At 32.9% G+C, this 26516-nt stretch overlaps 1 protein-coding gene across 1 annotated transcript in view; it reads right to left on the minus strand.

The window, feature by feature from the left end:
- The window catches only part of LOC134273236 (uncharacterized), a 47448-nt gene extending 22848 nt beyond the window's left edge, over positions 1 to 24600 (minus strand). The window contains exons 1-4 of the mRNA XM_062755430.1: positions 24353 to 24600; positions 6909 to 7152; positions 6331 to 6447; positions 3991 to 4029 (exon numbers count right to left, since the gene is read on the minus strand). Coding sequence (XP_062611414.1) covers positions 3991 to 4029; positions 6331 to 6447; positions 6909 to 7152; positions 24353 to 24400 — 448 coding nt within the window. The 5' untranslated portion in view covers positions 24401 to 24600. The remainder of the gene's footprint in view (positions 1 to 3990; positions 4030 to 6330; positions 6448 to 6908; positions 7153 to 24352) is intronic.
- Positions 24601 to 26516: the final 1916 nt, after the last annotated feature.

Here is a 26516-nt window from a genome sequence, read left to right on the forward strand (position 1 = left end):
GTAATAATAACAGTAAATATCAGTAATTATCAGCAAGAACAGCACCGTATCAGTAATTATCAAACATTATCAGTAAAATTTGGGATTCTCAGCACTTTTTTCGTCCAGTAGTGTTACTTACGCAGCAATATACCTTCATCACCTGCATTCAGAGTATTTATATCTCAGTCGATTCGATACGCAAGAGCATGCTCTACGTATGAACAATTTCTTAAACGAGGTAAATTATTGACAAGCAAGTTGATGAAACAAGAATATCAACAGTCTCGTTTAAAGTCATCATTTCGTAAATTCTATGGTCGATACCTTGTCAGCAAATACAATTTATCATTGAATGAAATGCTGACTGACGTTTTTCATACCAATTGTTAGTCCATTATTTATACAATGAATTGACCACGGATTTTCTTCCGTTATTTCCTGATTATGACAACGAGCACACGGCGGGTGTGACCGGTCGGCAGGGGATGCTCACTCCTCCATGGCACCTGATCCCACCTCTGATGTTTCGGAGGTCCGTGTTTGCTCTGCTCTTATTTTGTATATTTGTTTAATGGACGTTGAAATGTAATACTGTTCGTTATTACCATATCCTTCCTTACATAAAATATTGAATAATAGGTAAAAAAAATTGGCTTTTCTAAAATAATTTTCAATAATTAGAAAAATAATACAGCATATTTCATGATGTAGAAATGCATTAATAGTCAGAAAATTATTGCCATACATGTATCATTTATAAATACAGGGTAATTAAAGGTTTGAAATGTATGTATTTTATCGTCAACTATGTAATTATAGACTTCAGAAATTCACAGGGACAGAAGAGGCCCAACGTCAACAAGGTTACCTTAAAATGCCTTGATACAAGGAATATTCCTGTATAATATTAAAGCCACAGTCCCACCCACACAAAAAAATGTTTCATAGACAAACAGACAGGCGGACGAACAGGGCAAAAACTATCGAAACCCGAAATGTTTTTAAGGTAGAACTATCGAACACCGAAATGTTCTAAAGTAGTACTCAGTAAAAGACAATTTATGCGTGTATGCAATTAGATCATTGGCGAAATCTTGATTTTAAAAACATGACTGCAAGTGGTGGACGTTACACAAAATATCAGAAATATCTTCAATTCTTGAATTTGATAAGAAGTTAAACATATATGATAAATGGCAAATGAGAGTAACATAATTTGTAGGCTGGAATATAGCTATTGTCAATGATTTTTAGACTATTTTATACAATTGAATTGCTTTTTATTAAATGACCAGGTAAATACAAGTTAAAAAAAATCAAACTTGCTGATATTTTCAAATGTTTTTTTTTTAATAGATATACTCTTTTGAAAATTTGTTTAATAAACATTAATAATAAATGAACAGTAATCAATCTCAAAGTCAATAAAACAATACAAAATAAGAGCAGACACGGACCTCCAAAACATCAGAGGTGGGATCAAGTGCCAGGAAGGAGTCAACATCCCCTGCTGATCAGTCACACTCGCCGAGAGCTCCTTGTCATGTTTGGGAAATAACGAAAAAATCCGTCGTCAATTCATTGTAAAAATAATGGACTAACAATTAGTATGTAAAACGTCAATAAGTATTTTATAGTGGTAGAGCGTTCGCTTCGTGATCGGGAGGCCCGAGATTGCTTCTCGATCGCGGCGCCGCGTCATACCTAAGACGTAAAAATAGGTAGTGACTGGTCCTTCGCCAAGCGCTCGGCACTAGAAGTGAAAGTCACGGGTCTTTCGGATATGACCTTAAAAACGTAGGTCCCGTGTCACGGTGGGCGTTGGCACGATAAAGAACCCTCACTGCTCAATGGCCCTGAGTGCCGAGTATAGGTCTAAATTTGAAGCCCTTCACCGGCATTGGTGACGTCTCCATATGAGTGAAAAATTCTCAAGAGGGACGTTAAAAACAATATACAATCAATAAGTATTTTACCCAACTTTAGACTGTATTTGTTGACAAGGTCATTGTATCGACCAATAAACTTACTAACTGATGACTTTAAACGAGACAGATGTTTTTCTTGTTTCATCAACTTGCATGTGAATAATTTACCTCGTTTTAGAAATTGTTCGTACATAGTACAAGCTCTTGCGTATCGAATAAACTGAGATATAAACACTGCGTATGTAGGTGATGAAGGTATATTGCTGCATAAGTAGGGGGAGGTGATGGAAGAATGATAGTATAATAACATTTTTTCATGGTAGTGCAATGAATCATTAGTTTTAATCGGTTCAATATGAGGAAAAGGAGGTAAAATAGCATAGACTGCTCATTTTTAGTGAAGTATTAGCTTTTAAATTAAAAATGCCCTAGCCCAGTATATGTTTTTTATATACAATTAGATGAAACACTATGCGACAATTGCAAATCTTTAAGGGGGTTTCCTTAGTTTTGCAAAGTACACGTATGAGCAATGATCATTTTTTTCTCTCGAAATTTTGGAAAATTTTGGAAAAGGCTATTGACCACAGTGTTATACATTTGGTAATACAAGGCACTTGCATCATTCATGGTGACAATCGTATCTGATCATCGAAATTAAGATGGTCAAGTAGAATATCTTTTTATTCCATGTTTACCCCTTTATTCCGTGGATATAGCTCTTGTGGTAGCGTTTTCGTATCCCACAGTTCAGTGAAGTTTTGACCTCACAATGTTTTTGCGTTAAAATAAAGTCGATCCCTATATAGTGATATATATTTAAACAGTGTAAAATATTAGTTGTGAAGAATTAAATATGGAATAAAAAGAATCACCCATGATTATTAGTTGAATATGACTTTTATCCTACGCAGGTAGGTTAAGGTTAAAACCAAATATTCAACTTGCCTACATGATATGACGTCATAATAAGCTATATGACGTGAGATTTAGAGAAAACAATTTCTTAAAATCGATATCTAAGATTGATTTGAGGTCGTAAAATGAACCAAAATATGCAGAGGAATAATATCAACGGAATTTTGTCGTTCCTGGGCCTCTGTAGTTATCACGGGGGTTACATACCAAACCCGTGACGTCATAACTGTTGATCATGCAGTAGCAGAGTGAAAGTGAAAAGTAACGATGATTGATGTAAACAAACACAAGAAATCGGAGTTTAAAAGCATTTAGAATGAATATCATGTGTGATTGTTGTGGGAATAAAGCGTATGAATAAGGTATGGGAATATAATTCTGCAATTTCTTCGTAAAATTAAAGCAGGGAGGGTGTTTACTTGCCGATCAGCCTTTCCTCTGTCGTTTGTTACAAAAAAGATGCAAAAGTTCAACACTACGCCACATACTTTGGAACTTAATTTTTGTTCCTATCTAAAGTTCTTATTCTTTTGTTTTTGGAAAGTGCTGCTAGAATCGTATGGTTTACGGGAATTGATGCATTTTTTTCGATGTTATGAACAAAATGTAAAAAATTTGTGAAGGTTTCGTCCAAAATTGTTGAATAATTGTTTCTATAAGAGGACAGTAGGATTCTAGGAGCACTTTTCATGGTACATAGATGTTTTACATAACTATTAATATAAATTGGAACTAATTATCCCCGGGGTAGTGTTAAACTTTTCACTTTTTCATTAAGGCATATTTTCTAATTATAGGCGCCACGTGGTGACGTCGTGGTGAAGTGCCTCCTGTAGTATAAGCCCCATTAAAGTCTATAGAATGCATATTTATAGTAAAAGTTTTATCCTTGACTTTTCCGATTTATTAGTGTTACATAATTATAAAAAAGTGTTAATTCGCCGAATTCTGATCCATGTGCTGCCTTAACAAACCCGCGTACTCGTTGTGTGTTTTACTCCCCTCGCCAAAGAAACAGAGATTAAAAAAAAAACCACACAACTCGATAGATAAAAATCATTTCCAACTGCAAATCACGAGAGATTCTCTATAAAAATTGTTATGAAAAGTGACTGAATAATACATATTATTTTAATTCTCTGTAAAGGACTTCATAACATACCAATAGATTGCTTGCTGCTGGTATTGTAGCATGGTTTATCTGTAAAAAAAAAAAATATATATATATAAATATATATATATATATATATATATATATATATATATAAGGATACTCACTTCCGCCCCAGCCCGGGGTTGAACTCTCGACCTACGGAATCTGTCTCCTAGCAGTGCAGAACAGCGCGTTAGACCGCTCGGCTATCTAGGCAAGTTCTAAACTTGCTTTCGATGCCGATGGAATTCTCACAACGCTGCCCTACACTACACGGTCATTGAGAATGGAAGTGAGATACAGTTATTTGGACATTAGTTTTTAGAGGATTGTTACCAATACATGTTGTGATGAAATTAATTTTATTTATAAAGCACAAATTACAACAACTCTTAAACTAATATAGTTGTTGTAATTTGTGCTTTATAAATAAAATTAATTTCATCACAACATGTATTGGTAACAATCCTCTAAAAACTAATGTCCAAATAACTGTATCTCACTTCCATTCTCAATGACCGTGTAGTGTAGGGCAGCGTTGTGAGAATTCCATCGGCATCGAAAGCAAGTTTAGAACTTGCCTAGATAGCCGAGCGGTCTAACGCGCTGTTCTGCACTGCTAGGAGACAGATTCCGTAGGTCCAGAGTTCAACCCCGGGCTGGGGCGGAAGTGAGTATCCTTGTAAAAGTGAATTTCTCTGTGCTTTCTACATTAATATTTCTTCACTTAGGGCAGTTATATTAGTTTAAGAGTTGTTGTAATTTGTGCTTTATATATATATATATATATATATATATATATATATATATATATATATATATATATATATATATATATATATATATATATATATATATATATACTGTGAAATCACTAATTTTCGTGGGGGGTTAATTTTCGTTGTTTTCGTGGTATGAAGAGACCCACGAATTTATGTCCACCACAAAATGTAAATTTTCATATGCACAACTACTAAAAGGTTCTTCATCCACGAAAACATTTTTTCCTCAAACCACGAAAATTTGACCCCACGAAAATATGTGATTTTACAGTATATATATATATATATATATATATATATATATATATATATATAGAGAGAGAGAGAGAGAGAGAGAGAGAGAGAGAGAGAGAGAGAGAGAGAGAGATAGAGCACTAAAATGACCAACGACACGAACAATAAAAAATATTCATTTTTCGATATGCCCTGTTCCTTCCTCAGGACAAAGAAAAAAGTTAAAAAGTCAATAAAACCAATAAAAAATAGAAACACAAAACATCTGGCACTAACACTAATTTACTATACACCTCAGTCTATCACTCTATCAAATTTACAGTGGACGTATTGAATTCGAAAAACGTATTTCTAAGTACTACTTCTACCCTGATTGATGGTGAAATCGAATTCAGTCTCCACACCAAACCCACAGACTCCAACATATACCTTATGCCCACAAGTTTTCATCCCCCATACAAATTTAAGGGAGTGTCTAAGGGTCTTTCCACCAGATTTTGACGCATCTGTTCGTCCCCTGCCTTATATCAAGAGCAAAGTGGTCTTCTTAAGTCTCACTTATGCAAAACGGGCTACAATGCCCGCACCGTACAAACTGCTATTGATGAGATGGCGGGACATGACAGACAAAACCTATAACGCTATAAGGAGAAAGACAATAGCGGCAGGGTTTCTCTGGTAACCACTTATCATCCAGTCCTTTGAGAACCTTAGCGGTATCCTTCAAAAGAACCTACCAATCCTCCATTCAAACAAATGAATGGCAGATATCTTTAAGGATCCCCCATTGACTGCATGCAGACCCTCAAAGAACCTAAAGGACATGGTAGTAAGAACCAGACTGGACAACCCATTACCTAACGGGGGTTTTAAAACTTGCTCTGACAGAAGATGTCTTCTTTGTAAGCACAACACTGACGACATAGAGAATTTTCACAGCCCCGTTACAGGCCGCAGCTACCAAATACCAAGGAATTCGTCCTGTCATACTGACAACTGGATTTATCTCATCAGTTGCAAAGTTTGCTCCAAATAGTACATTGGTTAAACAGATCTCCCCAGTCGAGTCAAAAACCACCGTTCGACCATAGGACCCAAAAACTCAATGAACCCTCTGGGGAACATTTCAACCTTGAGGGTCATAAATTGGAGCCCATTACAGTAGTGGTGATTGACCATAACCCAAGATGGACAGATGCTCAGAAAAAAGGCAAACAACAGTTCTGGATGCACAGGTTGACGACATTCCGTCCTAATGGTATTAACAGACTGAATGACGTCTCCAGAATGAACGCAAACTAGACCCAGTGAGTTTATTAGTGAGTTTACATACACAGATAAGCGTCTGTTGAGTTGTACTTGTCTTCACACGGAGGATCAAACTCTCTGCAATCGTATCCGAAATAAGCTTTGATAATACCACCGTGAACATCGAATGCCGTGCAGAAACCTATAAATAAGTAATATGTTTTTAAATCAGATAAAAAGAAGAAATGAATGATATTTCATGATTTTATGACATCAAGTTTCATGAAGTCTCAGAATTTATTTAAATGAAGCACACATATTGATATAATCGATGCACTGTTCTTTCTATATAAGTGGTCGAAATTATTGAGAGATTTGAAGAGAATAAAATGCTTTATTTTTACTCCTATCGATCTAAATGTTTTGTATACCTTTGTTATCAATAGTATGAAGACTAATAATATAGCAATATCATAAAAATGGTCTGATCTGATCATACCAAACACAAACAGTTTTCACCTTTTTGTTTGGTTGAATAACATCATCTGTGCCAATTTTAACCTTACTCCCGTAACTGATTTCTAATCAAAGCTTAGCACTGTGTGACTGCGTCTTTTAAATTATGTGCTTTTTATCTAAATAATTTAATCCAAATAAACGTACCATGTATTTTTGTTTTGATGGCGCACACTTCAATTGTTTCATTTCCATGACTATTGATAACGCAGTGGTATTGAAAATTCAAAGGATCCTCTTTACACTCGTGTTTGTAAAGGTTCCAGTATCTCCCACAATTTTTGTTTGTAGCTAATTGGGTTTTCTCATCTTCTTTTGATGGACAGGTGACAACTATCTTCATTGTTTTCAGTGACAGATCACCACAGGACAGTGATGGGAAAGTGTAGTCCTAAATAGACAAATACTAACAATGTATTGAGAAATACTCATAAGATTGCACTTGTATGAAAAACATTTGGTATACAAACAACCTTTTTTATACTAAAACCAACCTAAAGGCAAAAATGCCAAATGGATAGCTGAAAAGAGCGTATCAAATACACGTAGCACTTTTTTTTTTTTGTAACATTACGACATTTCCACAGAAACATTTTTTTTTGATTTATTAAAATTATACATTTTTGAATAATTAGATAATAATAAGCTTTAATAATCTTGCATTATTAATAGAAAGGGTTGGTTTCTTATTCAATATTTTGAGACATAAAAGACAGTATAATACGACTACAATATAACCGAAATTACTTTATTTAAGCCTTCTTTCATGATTTATTTCGTAAAATTATTTCATAAACAATATTCTAGAGAGAAAAAAAATAAAACAGTTCATATAAGTATTGTGAATATTTACTAGTCTTACAAGATGTAATCCCCCCCCCCCCCCCCAAAAAAAAAAGAACAGAATCAATTGGAATAACAATATCCCTATTCTGAAAAGAAATCAGAAAATAAATTAATGAGATCTTGAACAGCACGACCACGGTATATGAAAAACTGTTTCTTCAGCTGAATTATACAGTTCACTATCTTTCATCTCCACTTTAAACAGGAATACGTTAGTGGTAAAGATTTGATTGTTAATTCAATATTGTAACCATTGTAGTTTTGTACTTTTAGTACTGATAAAAGGTAGCTGATTTTTTCTGTTTTTTTTTGTGTGTCATACACAGCCTTAGTACCTTTTCTGGAAAAACATAATAGTTTTATATCAAATAGTATAATTGGTCTTATATTATATATGTACATTATATGTAAGAAAATTAATTTTAATGTAAATTTTTTGCTGCAGACCTCGTAAACTCAAAAACACCTCATTTCTATCAAGCAAATCATTAATATACGAGGGTTGTCCAAGAAAAACGCAAACATCATCTATATATTCAGTAGGATTATAAATTTCAGATTTGACATAAATCATGACCATTTTTTTTAATTTTGCTTATTTCAATAAAATATCTCTCTCTATCAATAAAATTTTGCTCTCAGGAAGAAGGATTTGAAGATTACAAAGAGTAGTCGATATCAAAGTCAATGTAAATACAGGATAGGAGCAGAGTTAACACGGACCTCTAAAACATCAGGTGCCATGGAGGTGGGATCAGGTATCATGGGAGGAGTGAGCATCCCCTGCTGACCGGTCACACCCGCTGTGGGCTCCTTGTCATGTTCGGGAAATTATGAAAAAATCCATCATCAATTCAGTGTATAAACAATGGACTAACAATTAGATGAATCACGTCAATCAACATTTGACCCAATGATAAATTGTATTTGCTGACAAGGTCATTGCATTGACCATAGAACTTTATGACTTTAAACAAGACTGCTGATATTTTTATTTCATCAACTTGCATGTCAATAATGTACCTCGTTTTAGAAATTCATGCATAGAGCATGCTTTTGTGTATGGAATCAACTGTGATATATATACTCCGTATGCAGGTGATGAAGGTATATTGCTGCAAAAGTAAGGGAAGTTGACGGTAGAACATCTTTTTCAATAAATAGTATCTAACAAATCAGATGTCGGCGAAACAATGAGAACGTCAACAAGTATTCCGTAGCTTGTGTTCGTAAATTTGTTCTGGAAACTGTGCTTTTAAAAATTCATCTAAGCATACATTCGACGCCGATTTATACATCTTATACTATTGTTGCCAAATGATAGCGGGATTTATTCTTTCGATAGAAAATCTCACAATCATAAATCTAACTGATCGAATTCATCAACAACGGTCTTCAAGTAGGCCTATGACGTCGACGTCCTGCTCTTATATTTTAAGTTCTTTATTTACGTGATAAATTCTCTTCGATCGGATAATCAGCCAGGACAACCTCAATCCCCTTCAACCGGAGATAAACCTGTTTCCCATACATATGCATGTGTTTTTCATCGTTACACCCATATTCCCCATGAAGAGGAATTATATCCTATTTAACATAGTGTTGCTCGTCAGTTTGGTGTTCCACATTAATGCCTAACGTCACAATATTTGACAATTTTAAATCAAAATTGCTTGGCACATATCGTCCTGAATTTGTCATTAATGATGTAAAATAAATAATTTTTTGTACAAGAGTTACCACTTTATAACGTTATTATGTACGTATTTGTTAAAGTCAAAAAATGTCGTTAGCCTACCACAGATAATAAACATCATATAAATGATGTTTTTATATGCATATGACATAATATTCCTATATTATTTTTTTTTTCAAATAGAATTAAAGGATTTTTCATCTGCATGCAAAAATTATTAGTTTTGGTTTAAAAGTATTTGGAGTATTCAAAAAAGTTCGTGTTTTCTGGGTTAACCCTTGTATATAATATTCTTATAATACCATTCAGTGAAGAAAATAGAAGTTTTTCCAATTTTATTTTTATTATTAAACCAAATTTGTTGAGTTTCAAAATTAAGCTACACTGTATGTTTTAATACATGTATTCATTTTATCTTGAATGTCTCGTAAAGCAGTGAATGCATCTTTCCAAAACAGGTTTCTTATATGGTGTAATATATCATATATGTTATCTGATTTAGTTTTAAGCTTTTTTCCGCAATCAAATTCTCATTTAATAAAATTTTCAATTTTGAATTTTGACTGATCAGTAATTTTTTAATCAAAAACGATTTCAGAACTTTGATATAATCATTAAGTTTAATCATTTTCAGGCCTCTATTTGGATAGCCTTCTTTTAATTTTATTCACCTAATACATGAAATGGTATCATATATTATGGGACACCCTGTATTTCCACAAGAAATCAAACAAAACAATATATAAACCTTTATGAATTTTGGTTGAGGGTGTTGGTAAGAGAGATAAAAGGGATAGTTCATTTGTGAGATAAATAGAGATTTTATCAGCGTAACCCTGCAAATACGTGAGATATCCCTTTTCTTCCACTGATTAATGATACTTTTGATTTTTATATGTCATAATTAAGATTTGGAATATTTACAAGATGAAATGCAATCGATAATACATTTTTTTTTTTGGGGGGGGGGTGAAAAAAAATTGATAATGATTTATTAGGACAATTTAGAAATGTCGAGTTTACACATATCTTGATTTGATAAAAATAAAAAAAAAAAGAACGTAATTCCAAAAAAAAAAATATATATATAATAATTCGCCCCATACAGTACCGACTAGACCCAATATGACACAAAGCAGTCCCAGAGCAGTCCCGGGGACTGCTTTCTGAGACTGCTAAGCAGTCCTACAGAGGTCCCAGAGCAGTCCAAGCGATCCCGGTGGGCGGGGTTTATTAATTTAATTGGCGGAGCTAACTTAGAAATGAGATTTACAATAAACAATGGAACTATAAAAGGCAGTTGAAATTTATTCTAGTTAATATGTCAGGAATCCTTACTATGTGAAAGTAATTTATATGCATGAACAATACGCGCAAAGACACAAATGAAATAAATATTCATTGAAGGAAGAAGGCTTTTATACCTACATAAATAAAGAAGAAGGCATGGTTTTAGCTTTATTGTGCCCGAAAAATGTTATGTCATCAAGATGTTTTGAAACTGGTTTAAATATTAGTTAAGTATATAACTTTTATAAATCAGGAAAGAATATGGCACGGAGACGGTGGACACACCTAATTAAGGTCTTTTGTCTGACCTGTCGGTATACTGTACACTGTTAATCTTATTCCGTTTCCCAAAGTGTATAAAAATGGTCGAATGTCATGTTTAATCTGATCGGCTGTTTTTTTTTTCTGAAAATCAGTTTTGAAATAATGATCATTGAAGACCCATTATATTTTGACAGATACTTACCGCTGCATTATACATGTTTAAAAAATAATGACTTTTTACCACAAATTAATTCAAATTATTCATGTTGTAAAAGTCAATCTTTGAAAACTAAACATTTCTTTATACTGGAACCCCCCTCCCCCCCCAAAAAAAGACATTTTTTTTTTCATGAGAACATGACTTTATATTCCTGTGAATTCTGTAACGTAACGGAATGTTGCTTTTAACAAATGAAATACAAATTCCATATTTTATTTAAAGAAATTTATTTTCTGTTTTGAAAAATTATGATATTTCACAGGGGCTAATTTCCTGCGTGTAATAATTATTCATTAAAAAAACAGATTATAAAATGTAATGATGAAACATGTCTTGTATTTATTTTGACTGTAAATGATTCCTTTTTTAAATAGTAATATTGATATGATCGGATACCGAGAACAAGACCCTGTGGCTATTAGCTAACTTTGTTCTCAGTGCCCAAGTTTATTCATGTTGACAAAAATGTTATAAATAAATGACGATCGAGATTGAATTATGCATCGAAATAGATTTTGTGTAAATTATATTGAACTTATATTAACTTAAGTGTAACAAGTTAATTCAAAGATTCAATATAAGATGCGTAAAAGTGGTTTAAGGATGTTTGACCATTAAATCACCACGAAGTTCTGCTTAAAGGTGGCTTAATGGAAGTTTAATGAAGTTTTGACATTAAGCACCTGTAAGTTACAGCTTAAAGGTAGCTTAAAGGAATTAATTTCTTTTAGCCACCATTAAGTCACCATTAAGCTACCATTGAACGATTGTTTAAAGGTGGTCTTTCGTCCTGTGATTGGTCAGGTCAACAACAAAATGAATGCCTAAAGGTTTAAATCTAATTAATAAGTGTCCAAAGAAAATTCATTTCTTAACATAATTTTTCATTAAGTATTTCTTGCTATCCATCGAAACTGATTGTGTAATTGAGGGATTAATTTTTAGCCCAGGGAGTGCATTAAAATGATTCAATTCCTCAATAGTGGCTCTCGGGGATTTTTCAGACTCATCTACTTTTTTTGCAGTATCGTCATCATACTGAGACATTAAATATTGTATTTCATTTATTATAATGCCTTTTATGTTTTTGCTATTTTTTATCTTGATTGCAAGAAATTCTGCAAATAATAAAAACAAATATTGAGAAATTGGGTTTACCTTGGTTTACAAAACTTTGAAAGGTATCCTGCTTATGTGACAGGTGATTCTATATTGCTTTGAAAAATTGATATCCACGAATGAATAAATGGGCCAAAATAAAAAAGAATGTATGAATTTCCAAGACACTGTGTCAAATGCCTTCTCAAAATCAATCAACAGTAAAACACCAGGGATATCATGTCCTTCTGTGTATTGCATTAAATCACATATTAATCTTGTATTCTCACCGATACATCTACCCGGTATAAAGCCTGTTTGGTCAGAACTAAGTACCGGTATTCTATTAAGAACACTTTTTTTTATTTTTGAGCAATACACCCTGAACCTATTTTATGAGCTACATTTAAACATCCAAGAAAAAATACTTCCACTTTCCTTTGGAATATGTGTTAAGACTTTGTTTCTGTGTTACCAAAAATTCCCCATTATGGAATCAAAAATTTAAAGACCTAACCCAAAAGTGTCTAATTTGTCTAATTTGTCAAAAAAAAAACATTTTAAAATTCTGCAGTCAAGCCATCACTAGCAGGACTTTATTATTTGACATATTCCTTAGAACAGATATTGCTTGTAAGAAAGTTCCCCTTCTTATGAAACCTTTTGAATATAATTAAACTTTTAAATATCAGAATCTGAAATAAAATTCGTTTAATTATGGTCCCTTCTTTCATCCTTAGCGTTTTAGAGATTGCTATGGAAATTTCTATTTTTCATACAATTAAGTTCTTCTGTCGCCAACGGAAGACCTTATTGTTTTCGTTCAGTTTCTTTTCCTCTATTATTATTATTATTATTATTATTATTATTATTTTTATTATTTTTCTTACCAATTTTGTGCACGTGAGTTTTCAGAAACTACTGGGCAGATTCTCGTGAAACTTTCACATCTGATAGCCATTGACCTGATCCTTATTGGAATTTTTTTTTTTTTTTGGTTCTCTGACGTCACTTCTGGGCTTGAAATATGGACGATTTTCTGATTTTAAAATGCAATTTTGTTGCAACTTAATAGAAAAAAACGGCTAAAGATATGATCTGGAGACTTATTGGAGATAATAGTTCATGACATTTATGTTTGCAAAATCTTCTTTTCGTGCGTCGTCGATACTTCCGGTCGATACTGAAAGCGAATTTAAAAAATGCAATTTTTTTAACTTCGTTTTTTTATATTTTTGCTTTTGATTTGAATAGAGACTCTTTTCCAGAAGCGAAATATGTAATTTGTTTGAAAATCGAAAAAGCCAATATCGAGATATTTGCATTTGAAAACTCAAAGCGGCGACCCCAATGGCTTCATAGAAAGCGCATTGGATTGTCACGCAGGCGACGCGGATTCGATCCCCCGTGTGTCAAAAAAAAATTATCACCTTTTCTGCTCGATTTTTCAATATTTTTTTTTTATTTTAGACCATTTGCAAATATATATATTATAAATTGTAAGCATATCCTGCGTTATTGGGGGTCGCAAGGGACCAGAATGTCAAATCGTTGACGCTTCATATCTTGAAAAGAGGGAATATTTTGATAAGCAATATTGAACAAAAGATGGTAGGAGTAATGTTCTTAACAATATGCCTACTTTTGGTTTTTGTAAAATGGCCCCATTAACTTGAGGGGGTGGCCCCGAAATATTTCTATTCAGCATATCTCCACAACGAAAAGAAATCTCTAAGTAGGTGTTGACAAAAAGTCTTTGAAATCACAAGACCTTTCATTTGATTTCAAGAAAAAGGGACTGACTCATCAAATTAGGGGCTCAGAGGGGCCAAAAGTCTTTCATCTATAATTTTTAATGATCAATATTTTATGACTCATTACAGAAGCAAAGATATCCATCTTAACGATTTGCAACAATATATTATCAAATTTTGGTCATATCTTACGTAATGAGGGGTCGCAAGGGGCAAAAATGCTATATTTTTATGCTTTACGTGTCTAATGGGGGAGTATTTTTATGAGCCATTGAACAAAAGATGTTCAGAGTATCGTGATAAAATCAGAAACTTTGAATTTGATAAAGGAAAACTTAATGTCATTCTCTTTTAACGAATATCTCAGTCAAATTCACATCGCGTCTTATCGAGAAACTCAACGGAAGACCTACTTGTTGCTCGCAACGAGATCTGTTATTACTTCCAGAGTTTCTTCATCATTAATTAATTTAGGAAGAAGGATATGGAGATAGCGAACAGTTTTCAATCTCAACGTCCATTAAACAATATACAAAATAAGAGCAGAGCAAACAAGGACCTCTGAAACATCAGAGGTGGGATCAGGTGCCATGGAGGAGTAAACATCCTCTGCCGACCGGTCACACCCGTCGTGTGCTCGTTGTCATGATCAGGAAATAACGGAAAAAATCCGTCGTCAATTCAGTGTATAAATAATGGACTAACAATTAGTATGAAAAACGTCAGTATATTGATTGTGTACTGTCTGTTATCTAACTTCAGAAAGTAGTTTGTAGATTTCTCTCCTTTATCTGTCCATTTACATTATAGCTCTTGGTCTCACTCTGTTTCCCATTTATCTATGATTTCTTATATTATATTCTCCATTTTTTTTCTTTTTATCGTTAATTAAGGCAATGTTTTGCTCATAGTTTTCTTATAATTCATCAATATCAGATATAATTTTTTTTTTCGTTATTCCATTTTTAAATAATACTAGAATAAGATAGAGTGTTGTTTTCCCTCTTATTTCTAGTAGATTTCATATGAAAAAAAAAACCTATATGGAATCAATTTTAAAACATAAGTATTTGTGCGATTCATGCGGTATTAATCAGGACTTATATGTCGAAGACATACATGTACAGCGTTTTTACACCCCAAGTAGTCTTTCTTCTGAAGTTCGTAAAAAAACTGAAATAAAAGTCCAACTTTACCCTGCATGCCTTGAAAGGACTATCCTACGTTTCTATCTAATACTTTAGTTAAGTATATAACTTTTATAAATCAGGAAAGAATATGGCACGGAGACGGTGGACACACCTAATTAAGGTCTTTTGTCTGACCTGTCGGTATACTGTACACTGTTAATCTTATTCCGTTTCCCAAAGTGTATAAAAATGGTCGGATGTCATGTTTAATCTGATCGGCTGTTTTTTTTTTTTTTCTGAAAATCAGTTTTGAAATAATGATCATTGAAGACCCATTATATTTTGACAGATACTTACCGCTGCATTATACATGTATAAAAAATAATGACTTTTTACCACAAATTAATTCAAATTATTCATGTTGTAAAAGTCAATCTTTGAAAACTAAACATTTCTTTATACTGGAACCCCCCCTCCAACCCCCCCAAAAAAAGACATTTTTTTTCATGAGAACATGACTTTATATTCCTGTGAATTCTGTAACGTAACGGAATGTTGCTTTTAACAAGTGAAATACAAATTCCATATTTTATTTAAAGAAATTTATTTTCTGTTTTGAAAAATTATGATATTTCACAGGGGCTAATTTCCTGCGTGTAATAATTATTCATTAAAAAAAACAGATTATAAAATGTAATGATGAAACATGTCTTGTATTTATTTTGACTGTAAATGATTCCTTTTTTTAAATAGTAATATTGATATGATCGGATACCGAGAACAAGACCCTGTGGCTATTAGCTAACTTTGTTCTCAGTGCCCAAGTTTATTCATGTTGACAAAAATGTTATATATAAATGACGATCGAGATTGAATTATGCATCGAAATAGATTTTGTGTAAATTATATTGAACTTATATTAACTTAAGTGTAACAAGTTAATTCAAAGATTCAATATAAGATGCGTAAAAGTGGTTTAAGGATGTTTGACCATTAAATCACCACGAAGTTCTGCTTAAAGGTGGCTTAATGGAAGTTTAATGAAGTTTTGACATTAAGCACCTGTAAGTTACAGCTTAAAGGTAGCTTAAAGGAATTAATTTCTTTTAGCCACCATTAAGTCACCATTAAGCTACCATTGAACGATTGTTTAAAGGTGGTCTTTCATCCTGTGATTGGTCAGGTCAACAACAAAATGAATGCCTAAAGGTTTAAATCTAATTAATAAGTGTCCAAAGAAAATTCATTTCTTAACATAATTTTTCATTAAGTATTTCTTGCTATCCATCGAAACTGATTGTGTAATTGAGGGATTAATTTTTAGCCCAGGGAGTGCATTAAAATGATTCAATTCCTCAATAGTGGCTCTCGGGGATTTTTCAGACTCATCTACTTTTTTTGCAGTATCGTCATCATACTGAGACATTAAATATTGTATTTCATTGATTATAATGCCTTTTATGTTTTTGCTATTTTTTATCTTGATTGCAAGAAATTCTGCAAATAATAAAAACAAATATTGAGAAATTGGGTTTACCTTGGTTTACAAAACTTTGAAAGGTATCCTGCTTATGTGACAGGTGATTCTATATTGCTTTGAAAAATTGATATCCACGAATGAATAAATGGGCCAAAATAAAAAAGAATGTATGAATTTCCAAGACACTGTGTCAAATGCCTTCTCAAAATCAATCAACAGTAAAACACCAGGGATATCATGTCCTTCTGTGTATTGCATTAAATCACATATTAATCTTGTATTCTCACCGATACATCTACCCGGTATAAAGCCTGTTTGGTCAGAACTAAGTACCGGTATTCTATTAAGAACACTTTTTTTTATTTTTGAGCAATACACCCTGAACCTATTTTATGAGCTACATTTAAACATCCAAGAAAAAATACTTCCACTTTCCTTTGGAATATGTGTTAAGACTTTGTTTTTGTGTTACCAAAAATTCCCCATTATGGTATCAAAAATTTAAAGACCTAACCCAAAAGTGTCTAATTTGTCTAATTTGTCAAAAAAAAAAAAACATTTTAAAATTCTGCAGTCAAGCCATCACTAGCAGGACTTTATTATTTGACATATTCCTTAGAACAGATATTGCTTGTAAGAAAGTTCCCCTTCTTATGAAACCCTTTGAATATAATTAAACTTTTAAATATCAGAATCTGAAAAAAAATTCGTTTAATTATGGTCCCTTCTTTTATCCTTAGCGTTTTAGAGATTGCTATGGAAATTTCTATTTTTCATACAATTAAGTTCTTCTGTCGCCAACGGAAGACCTTATTGTTTTCGTTCGGTTTCTTTTCCTCTATTATTATTATTATTATTATTATTATTATTTTTATTATTTTTCTTACCAATTTTGTGCACGTGAGTTTTCAGAAACTACTGGGCAGATTCTCGTGAAACTTTCACATCTGATAGCCATTGACCTGATCCTTATTGGAATTTTTTTTTTTTTTTTGGTTCTCTGACGTCACTTCTGGGCTTGAAATATGGACGATTTTCTGATTTTAAAATGCAATTTTGTTGCAACTTAATAGAAAAAAACGGCTAAAGATATGATCTGGAGACTTATTGGAGATAATAGTTCATGACATTTATGTTTGCAAAATCTCCTTTTCGTGCGTCGTCGATACTTCCGGTCGATACTGAAAGCGAATTTAAAAAATGCAATTTTTTTAACTTCGTTTTTTTATATTTTTGTTTTTGATTTGAATAGAGACTCTTTTCCAGAAGCGAAATATGTAATTTGTTTGAAAATCGAAAAAGCCAATATCGAGATATTTGCATTTGAAAACTCAAAGCGGCGACCCCAATGGCTTCATAGAAAGCGCATTGGATTTTCACGCAGGCGACGCGGATTCGATCCCCCGTGTGTCAAAAAAAAATTATCACCTTTTCTGCTCGATTTTTCAATATTTTTTTTTTATTTTAGACCATTTGCAAATATATATATTATAAACTTGTAAGCATATCCTGCGTTATTGGGGGTCGCAAGGGACCAGAATGTCAAATCGTTGACGCTTCATATCTTGAAAAGAGGGAATATTTTGATAAGCAATATTGAACAAAAGATGGTAGGAGTAATGTTCTTAACAATATGCCTACTTTTGGATTTTGTAAAATGGCCCCATTAACTTGAGGGGGTGGCCCCGAAATATTTCTATTCAGCATATCTCCACAACGAAAAGAAATCTCTAAGTAGGTGTTGACAAAAAGTCTTTGAAATCACAAGACCTTTCATTTGATTTCAAGAAAAAGGGGCTGACTCATCAAATTAGGGGCTCAGAGGGGCCAAAAGTCTTTCATGTATAATTTTTAATGATCAATATTTTATGACTCATTACAGAAGCAAAGATATCCATCTTAACGATTTGCAACAATATATTATCAAATTTTGGTCATATCTTACGTAATGAGGGGTCGCAAGGGGCAAAAATGCTATATTTTTATGCTTTACGTGTCTAATGGGGGAGTATTTTTATGAGCCATTGAACAAAATATGTTCAGAGTATCGTGATAAAATCAGAAACTTTGAATTTGATAAAGGAAAACTTAATGTCATTCTCTTTTAACGAATATCTCAGTCAAATTCACATCGCGTCTTATCGAGAAACTCAACGGAAGACCTACTTGTTGCTCGCAACGAGATCTGTTATTACTTCCAGAGTTTCTTCATCATTAATTAATTTAGGAAGAAGGATATGGAGATAGCGAACAGTTTTCAATCTCAACGTCCATTAAACAATATACAAAATAAGAGCAGAGCAAACAAGGACCTCTGAAACATCAGAGGTGGGATCAGGTGCCATGGAGGAGTAAACATCCTCTGCCGACCGGTCACACCAGTCGTGTGCTCGTTGTCATGATCAGGAAATAACGGAAAAAATCCGTCGTCAATTCAGTGTATAAATAATGGACTAACAATTAGTATGAAAAACGTCAGTATATTGATTGTGTACTGTCTGTTATCTAACTTCAGAAAGTAGTTTGTAGATTTCTCTCCTTTATCTGTCCATTTACATTATAGCTCTTGGTCTCACTCTGTTTCCCATTTATCTATGATTTCTTATATTATATTCTCCATTTTTTTTCTTTTTATCGTTAATTAAGGCAATGTTTTGCTCATAGTTTTCTTATAATTCATCAATATCAGATATAATTTTTTTTTTCGTTATTCCATTTTTAAATAATACTAGAATAAGATAGAGTGTTGTTTTCCCTCTTATTTCTAGTAGATTTCATATGAAAACAAACCTATATGGAATCAATTTTAAAACAAAAGTATTTGTGCGATTCATGCGGTATTAATCAGGACTTATATGTCGAAGACATACATGTACAGCGTTTTTACACCCCAAGTAGTCTTTCTTCTGAAGTTCGTAAAAAAACTGAAATAAAAGTCCAACTTTACCCTGCATGCCTTGAAAGGACTATCCTACGTTTCTATCTAATATTTTATTCTCCAGTTTAATGAAAGTTCTGCTAGAATCGTGTTGCAAACGGGATATAGTGATTTTTACGATCTCATGTAGAAGATTTAAAAAAAAAGATTTTATCCGACAGTTTGGAATTATCATCTCTGCAATAAGAACATATGACTTAAAGTATTTCATTTTTACATAATGTGTTTTTTTTTTTTTGTTTTTTTTTTTTTTTTTTTTTTTTGGTTTTTTTTTTTGTTTTGTTTTGTTTTGTTTTTGTTTTTGTTTTTTTTTTGTTTCTTTTTTTTTTTACCAAAGAAAATATCATTCTCTTGGTTGTACTGAACTTTTTACTCCTTTGTTCAGGCATGTTATCTATTTATAGACGTCGCACGGTGACTTCGCGGCGGATTGCTTCCGTCAGGACCATAATTACTTTAACATTTTCGAACGAATATTACCTCAGTAGGCTTTTAATTGAGTTCTACTTTTCTTGAGAAAATTTTTCTAGATATTTTTTGTGTATATTAAAAAATTACTTTTGTACCCTATAATACCCCGTTGGACCATAAATAAACTGTTTAATTTCAACACAAAATCAGGAAACCTACACGTAATTTCGAAGCTTTTTGACAAATGTAGTGGTTCTAAGGATTTTCAGTGACCCAAGGTTTTTTATGTCTTTTTCAAAAAATTATATTATCTTTTAAGGGGGGGGGGGGTGATCCGTCCTTTTAACAGTAAAACTCTCCTGAACCCAAGACTGTTTCGTACCAAATTTGTTTAAATTTGACGCAATTAATCTTGAGAAGAAGCAGAAAAAGGGAAAAATTTACGGATTGACGGAATGACAGAAAGGCGGATAGACAGACGGCTCACTTGAGAGTTTAGCTCGATTGAGATAGAGCTTTTTTCATAAGACCTAAAGGATTACACTGTTTGTGACGTGCTGGCGCTTTGCTTGTCGAGAACTTTAAATACTACGTCACATTCTTACCACATCAAAGGACGTAACCGAGATCGCGTCTCTCCCACGCTAAAGTCGGTCAGCTGCAATACACATTGCCGACATTTAACGGGTTTACAAAAAGGGCCAGACAGTCCAGTCGTCCTTTCTGCACAAATCTTATTTAACAAGTGAAAAAAGCATTTTTATATTATATGCATAGTCCATAATACAATGAAGCCGAGGTGAGAATTTTATTTTATAGCATTTGCCTTTTCTGTATACATGTATGCCCTGTATACATGCGATATAAAATATTTGCATGATTGATATCAATTTCCGTTGTATTTTAAGTATTCGTCCTGGTCATTCTTGGATTGTATAGTACATGAATTTAGATTGTTTCAAATCACTGCTGATAAGAAATGATTTTTCTGTAGGAAAAAAAATATTCCGTTTATGTATTAAACCATGGAGTGCATAGGCGTCGTAACCGGGGAGGGGGGGGGGGGTCCCCACTTTTTTTGCAACTATATACATAATTAAGGCATTAAAATTGAGGTCTACGTTTTTTGTTAGTCTAACCCCCTTTTTTCATTTTGCTTCCGACGCCTATGAAATGAAAGACTTGAGAACTAAGTATACACAGATTTTTTTTTACATGTATACCCAAACAACCGTATCATACCAGTACAATATGTACTTTTAATATCCATACATTGACGAACATTTCTGTCAAGAAGAGAACTATTTACAATTGTCATTAATTATGTCAGAATACTACATTAGAACTTGTACCTATTTGAAAAAAATACACATGTATCATAGTTTCTCTCTCTCTCTCTCTCTCTCTCTCTCTCTCTCTCTCTCTCTCTCTCTCTCCCCAGGAAACGTTTCAATGGCTGTATACATGTATTTCACTCTATTGTTTCATTGATGTTTAAAACATGATCAGATATTTTCATTAATATGGCACCCTGATTTTTTTTTGTTTATTATCAGTAAGCAAACATTAAACCTGCTCATATACGACATACATGTACTGCTGCAGAATTAAATACTGTGAATTATGTAAAAGACTAAAAAGAGTACTCCAAAACACATTTTCGCAATCCTTTATAACATTGAGATTTCGCTAAGTACATGTAAATAGTATTACATTTATTTTCTTAATACCCATAACAGGGAACACAATACTGAGGGCTGCGTACGCAGAGATTTTGCAAACATCCACATCCTGCATATATGGGGGAAGGGGATTAGAAAAGGAACGATTTCACAAACTCACTGTATGACAACTTTTTATCACATACTATAAAGACAATGTTTAATAATTGTGCGATTCAATTAATTTTTCCCCGATCTATTGCGCCATGCTTTATCTAATACGACATTTAGAGAATATTTATCACCGATTCTTACTACAAATGGAATATTTACATTGTACTAACGCTATCGCACTACAGTGAAAATGAATGTACATACAATGTGTGAGTAAAGGGGCGCCAAGGAGAGGGGTTGGTGAAATTCGATCCAGTTATTTTCATATTTTCATGTAAGTAAGTTAGGGACGGATAACTTTTTTGCATATGAAAAAAGTTTGACAAGCCAAAGACAAAGGGAAACTCCATTTCGGGTGGGGATTGGGGGTTAGAAGTACTATCAAGGACAGATTATTTATTCTTTTACTGATCGATGATAGATTTTTTTTTTCGAGAACAGTCTATTTATTTTCAAAATCTGCCAGACCAATCTCTAGGAATAAGAAAGTGCACGTGTACTTAGATTTAGACTTTATATTCTGTCTTTTGGTATTAATTATACTACATATACAAAATTCATCAAAACTTAAAAATAAATTGAACTTCAATCGATAATTTGTATGTAAATGCACACGTCTCCCCGGCCTTCCCTCTTTACCATTTCTCTCGAATATACGCATAGAGAGGGTCTCTATTTTTCAAAAATATTTTGTATGAAATTGCAACAATCTCAGAATGCATGACTTGGGCTGATACGCGTAACTAATAAATCCAATCATACACTACTTGATTTTTATACATGTACGCAAATATGGAAAAAGTAAATTTTGCGATAGAATACAATAATCGACCAATGCAAATATTCTTAATGGACTGAAAAAAATCATAAAATGCTTTATTTCAAGGTTTAAAGACATTTAACTATGCAGGTAATATTCAAGAAAACGACATCGGGACTGTCTATTCCATTTTTTTTTCACACAAAAAAGCTGTATGTTGCAGCTGACCGACTTTAGCGTGGGAGAGACGCGATCGCGGTTACGTCCTTTGATGTGGCGAGAATGTGACGTAGTATTTTAAGTTCTCTACAAGCAAAGCGTCAGCACGTCACAAACAGTGTAATCCTTTAGGTCTTATGAAAAAAGCTATAAATAAGGAAAATTTCATACCGCAAAGTTATTGAACATAACCCTTTGTAAAATTTTCTAATATCACCAATTTTAAGAAAATACCAAACAATTAACATGACTCATACAGAATTAAAATTAAAAGATTGAATGTTTTGTTATTATTTTCATCTCATACACATAGTTGTTGTCGATAAGTAATTTGTAGAACCTTAATGTGATTTTTAAATGAATTTGCTTATACAAGTATTGCAAGAAAAAAAACATCAGGAAAAAGGTCATAAATAAAGATCCTTTTCATTTTCCGTTCAGATTTCTTAATTTTTTTCTTTCTATACGGCTTCTAGACATCATAATGAATGTATTGTATCCCAAATATTACTGTAACAGTAAAATCAAATTTAGCTTCTCTCGTACTACATTGTAAATACGAAGTTAAAAAGTTCACTGATAGACGCGATGACATGTAGTCTTCTCTCTACAGTGCACACAAAAGATGTCTGATTCTAAGGTATTTTATGCAGTTACAGTGATCTGTCCTTAAATTTAAATTCTACAAAAAATAATTTACCGTTTAATGCTAAAGTAAATAAATCAAAAATCCTTACCATTTTAAAAAGCCATAATAAATGAATAAAAGATGTCAATCACATGTGTTTTCTCTATAGTGATTTCTATATATACCATGCCTTCTTTGTATATTTCACCTTTGGGTAAATGCTAGGTATCATATAGTGTAAATCAAATAGCCAACAGCAACATTTACACATTTATACAATATATATTTTTGTCATTGTTCAAAAAACCTTCTTCACTGGAGTAAAGAGGATCTTCAAATTAAGTGGCTTTGAGCTTATAGATTTTATAAGAAACATAAAACTTAGTAATGTTACATAAAGTATTTATTTTTCATTTTTTATAAATGCTTCCATTCTTTGAATTATTTAGTTTTTCCATCTTTTTTTTGTTTCCAATGCTTATCTTATAAAGGATTTTATTTTAATTTTATTTCTTTTCACAATTTTTTTGCTCTCTATCATTATTTATAATTTTTGAAAAAAAAAAAATAAAGAAAGAAAAAAACTAGTCTGAATTGAAAACAAGGGAAACTAGATAATTTCTTCCTTCTTGAATTAGAATATGAAAGTCAACGTCTGATTTTACGGCCGTCCAATGTGTTTTATTTTAATGCAATAAGTTAATTCGATAGCTCGGTTACCCTTCAATTTGCTTATTTCTTGCCAGAATTCTCTCTCTACTAGAACATCTTAACTTATCCTCCTTTAATGAGTAAACATTATGTAAAACAGTCTGTCGTGTGTTTCCACCTTTCTGATGTTTAATAATTTATTTAAAATTCTTAAAGGTATTATTAACAATGACATATAATTTTTAGCAGACACAAAATATAAAGATGAGAAATATACCAATTTCGTAAAGGGGGTAATCTAAATTTCCAGTTATTACCAATTAACAGAAAAATCATGAAAATGGGTCAAGGTACAATCCTAAAATACTTACTATGAAATTCCAGAGAAGGAAAAGAGAAACTTGCTTGCCGCACCACATTTCTTTACTACTTTCGCAATCAGGTTGATTTAAGTTCAGCTAAAAACTTTGGGGCACGTTCAAAATGTTTGAATACAATTATTGATTATTCGAGAAATTTATACACTTGCCGAACATGAAATATCAATACAGATTTTTTTTTTACAAGAATTAAATTGTTGTCTGGCGACAAAGAGTATAAATTCCCAGTCGATGCTGCAACACAATTATATTTTTTAAGTTTCAAGAGTTAATTTTATCTCATCTCTGTTGAGGAAATTAACATAATTATATTCCATAAATAACCGTCCTAAAAAGCACTTCTAATGCTTGATTTGAATTTCAGTTACTTTCCCCTTTGTGAATAAAGTGGGGTTTTTTTTTGTTAAATCTTTATAAATGAGATTACTTTGATTTAAGAAAAATCAGCTGATATAAATTAAATAATCATAGGGTTTTTTTTATAGATCTATCTATTAATTTTGCTGTTTTATTATGATATTGAAAACTTAAATTGAAATTGATTTCATTCTATTGAATCACATTTTTAGATATAATAATACTTATTTTTATAAAAAGAAATGAAATTACCATTAAATATTTTATGAATTGTGACCAATAGCCGAAACAGGCGCGGATCCAGAAAAATTTTCCAGGGTATTTTCGATACCAGGGGGGGGGGTTATTAGCTATTTTCTTGCTTTAGTATATACTTTTTTTTATCTGTTAAATTCCAGGGGGGTGGGTCCTGACCCCCCCCCCCCCCCCCCGACCCCCCCCCTCTAGATCCGTGCATGCGAAAGATTCCCATATGACAAAACATCTTTCCTCTGTTGATAGTTTTTCAAAATCTACACTCTAGCAAATTTGGAATATAGATAATATTCACAAAACAGTTGACTGCTATTATGTAGGGTTTCCTTCTGATTTTTCACCGGTCATGGTAGCCTAGTGGTAGAGCGTTCGCTTCGTGATCGGGAGGCCCGGGTTCGATTCTCGATCGCGGCGCCGCGTCATACCTAAGACGTAAACATAGGTAGTGACTGTTCCTTCGCCAAGCGCTCGGCACTAGAAGTGAAAGTCACGGGTCTTTCGGATATGACCATAAAAACGTAGGTCCCGTGTCACGGTACTAGGCGTTGGCACGATAAAGAACCCTCACTGCTCAATGGCCCTGAGTGTCGAGTATAGGTCTAAATTTGAAGCCTTTCACCGGCATCGGTGACATCTCCATATGAGTGAAAAATTCTCAAGGGGGACGTTAAACAATATACAATCAATCAATGAATCTTCTGATTTTTCGTCTTTTTTATTGCATCATTTAAATGACAAAGATAACTTGTTATATTTCTCTTTTAAAATAAAACAGCCTTGTAGAAATGGGAACTTTACATAGTATATGCCTTCTACGGAGAAGACTAGATTTTATGCAATAAATTACAATGTAGAGCCCAGCTTTTTTTTTCTTTTTGAATGCTAAGCGCCCTGGTTTATTGATATACATTAGCAAACATTCAAAAGAAGAGCAATGCAATCGAAAGCAACATCCTGTCAGCGGAAGTATACTTTGATTGTACGAGGGGTGATCAAAAAGTCCGAGAACTAATTGAATAAATTCCAAAAAAAGAAATGTTATAGGGTTGCATTGTTGAAAATATTTCAAAGTAGTCCTCTCCAATTTTAATGTACATCTGCAATTATTCTGCCCATGCGCAGATCATGTGATATAGGAGGTCACGTGACATACTCCTTACCGTTCTGCAACAGTAGATTTTTTCCCCGACTCTTATATTTCTTACCATGCAGGTTATTTATCCAACAAAAACAGCCCATATGTCAAAAATTGGCCTTAACTCGGCAATAGAATGGGTGGATAATGATATCCTTTTGCAGAACGGCCATCAAAACGCAACTCCTTTTGAGTGTTGTTTATTCCATTTGGATAAAGTATGAGTGCCTTCACTTTATAATTTCTGATTGGTTTAAAGTCTAAAATAAAGAAATATTTTAGGGATTTGATAATTTTTTAGTGTAAAGATATTCTTCTATTTTTCTAAGCATAAGTTGGCGATCTTTCGTATCCAGATTACCAAACACAGACTTCCTGTGTACTGCTACTGCTAAGTGTATATAAATT

The sequence above is a fragment of the Saccostrea cucullata genome, unplaced genomic scaffold (assembly GCF_032062105.1).
Source record: "Saccostrea cucullata isolate Sc308-1 unplaced genomic scaffold, CSIRO_AGI_Scuc_v1 ctg1089, whole genome shotgun sequence".
In the NCBI taxonomy this organism is placed as follows: Eukaryota; Metazoa; Mollusca; class Bivalvia; order Ostreida; family Ostreidae; genus Saccostrea; species Saccostrea cuccullata.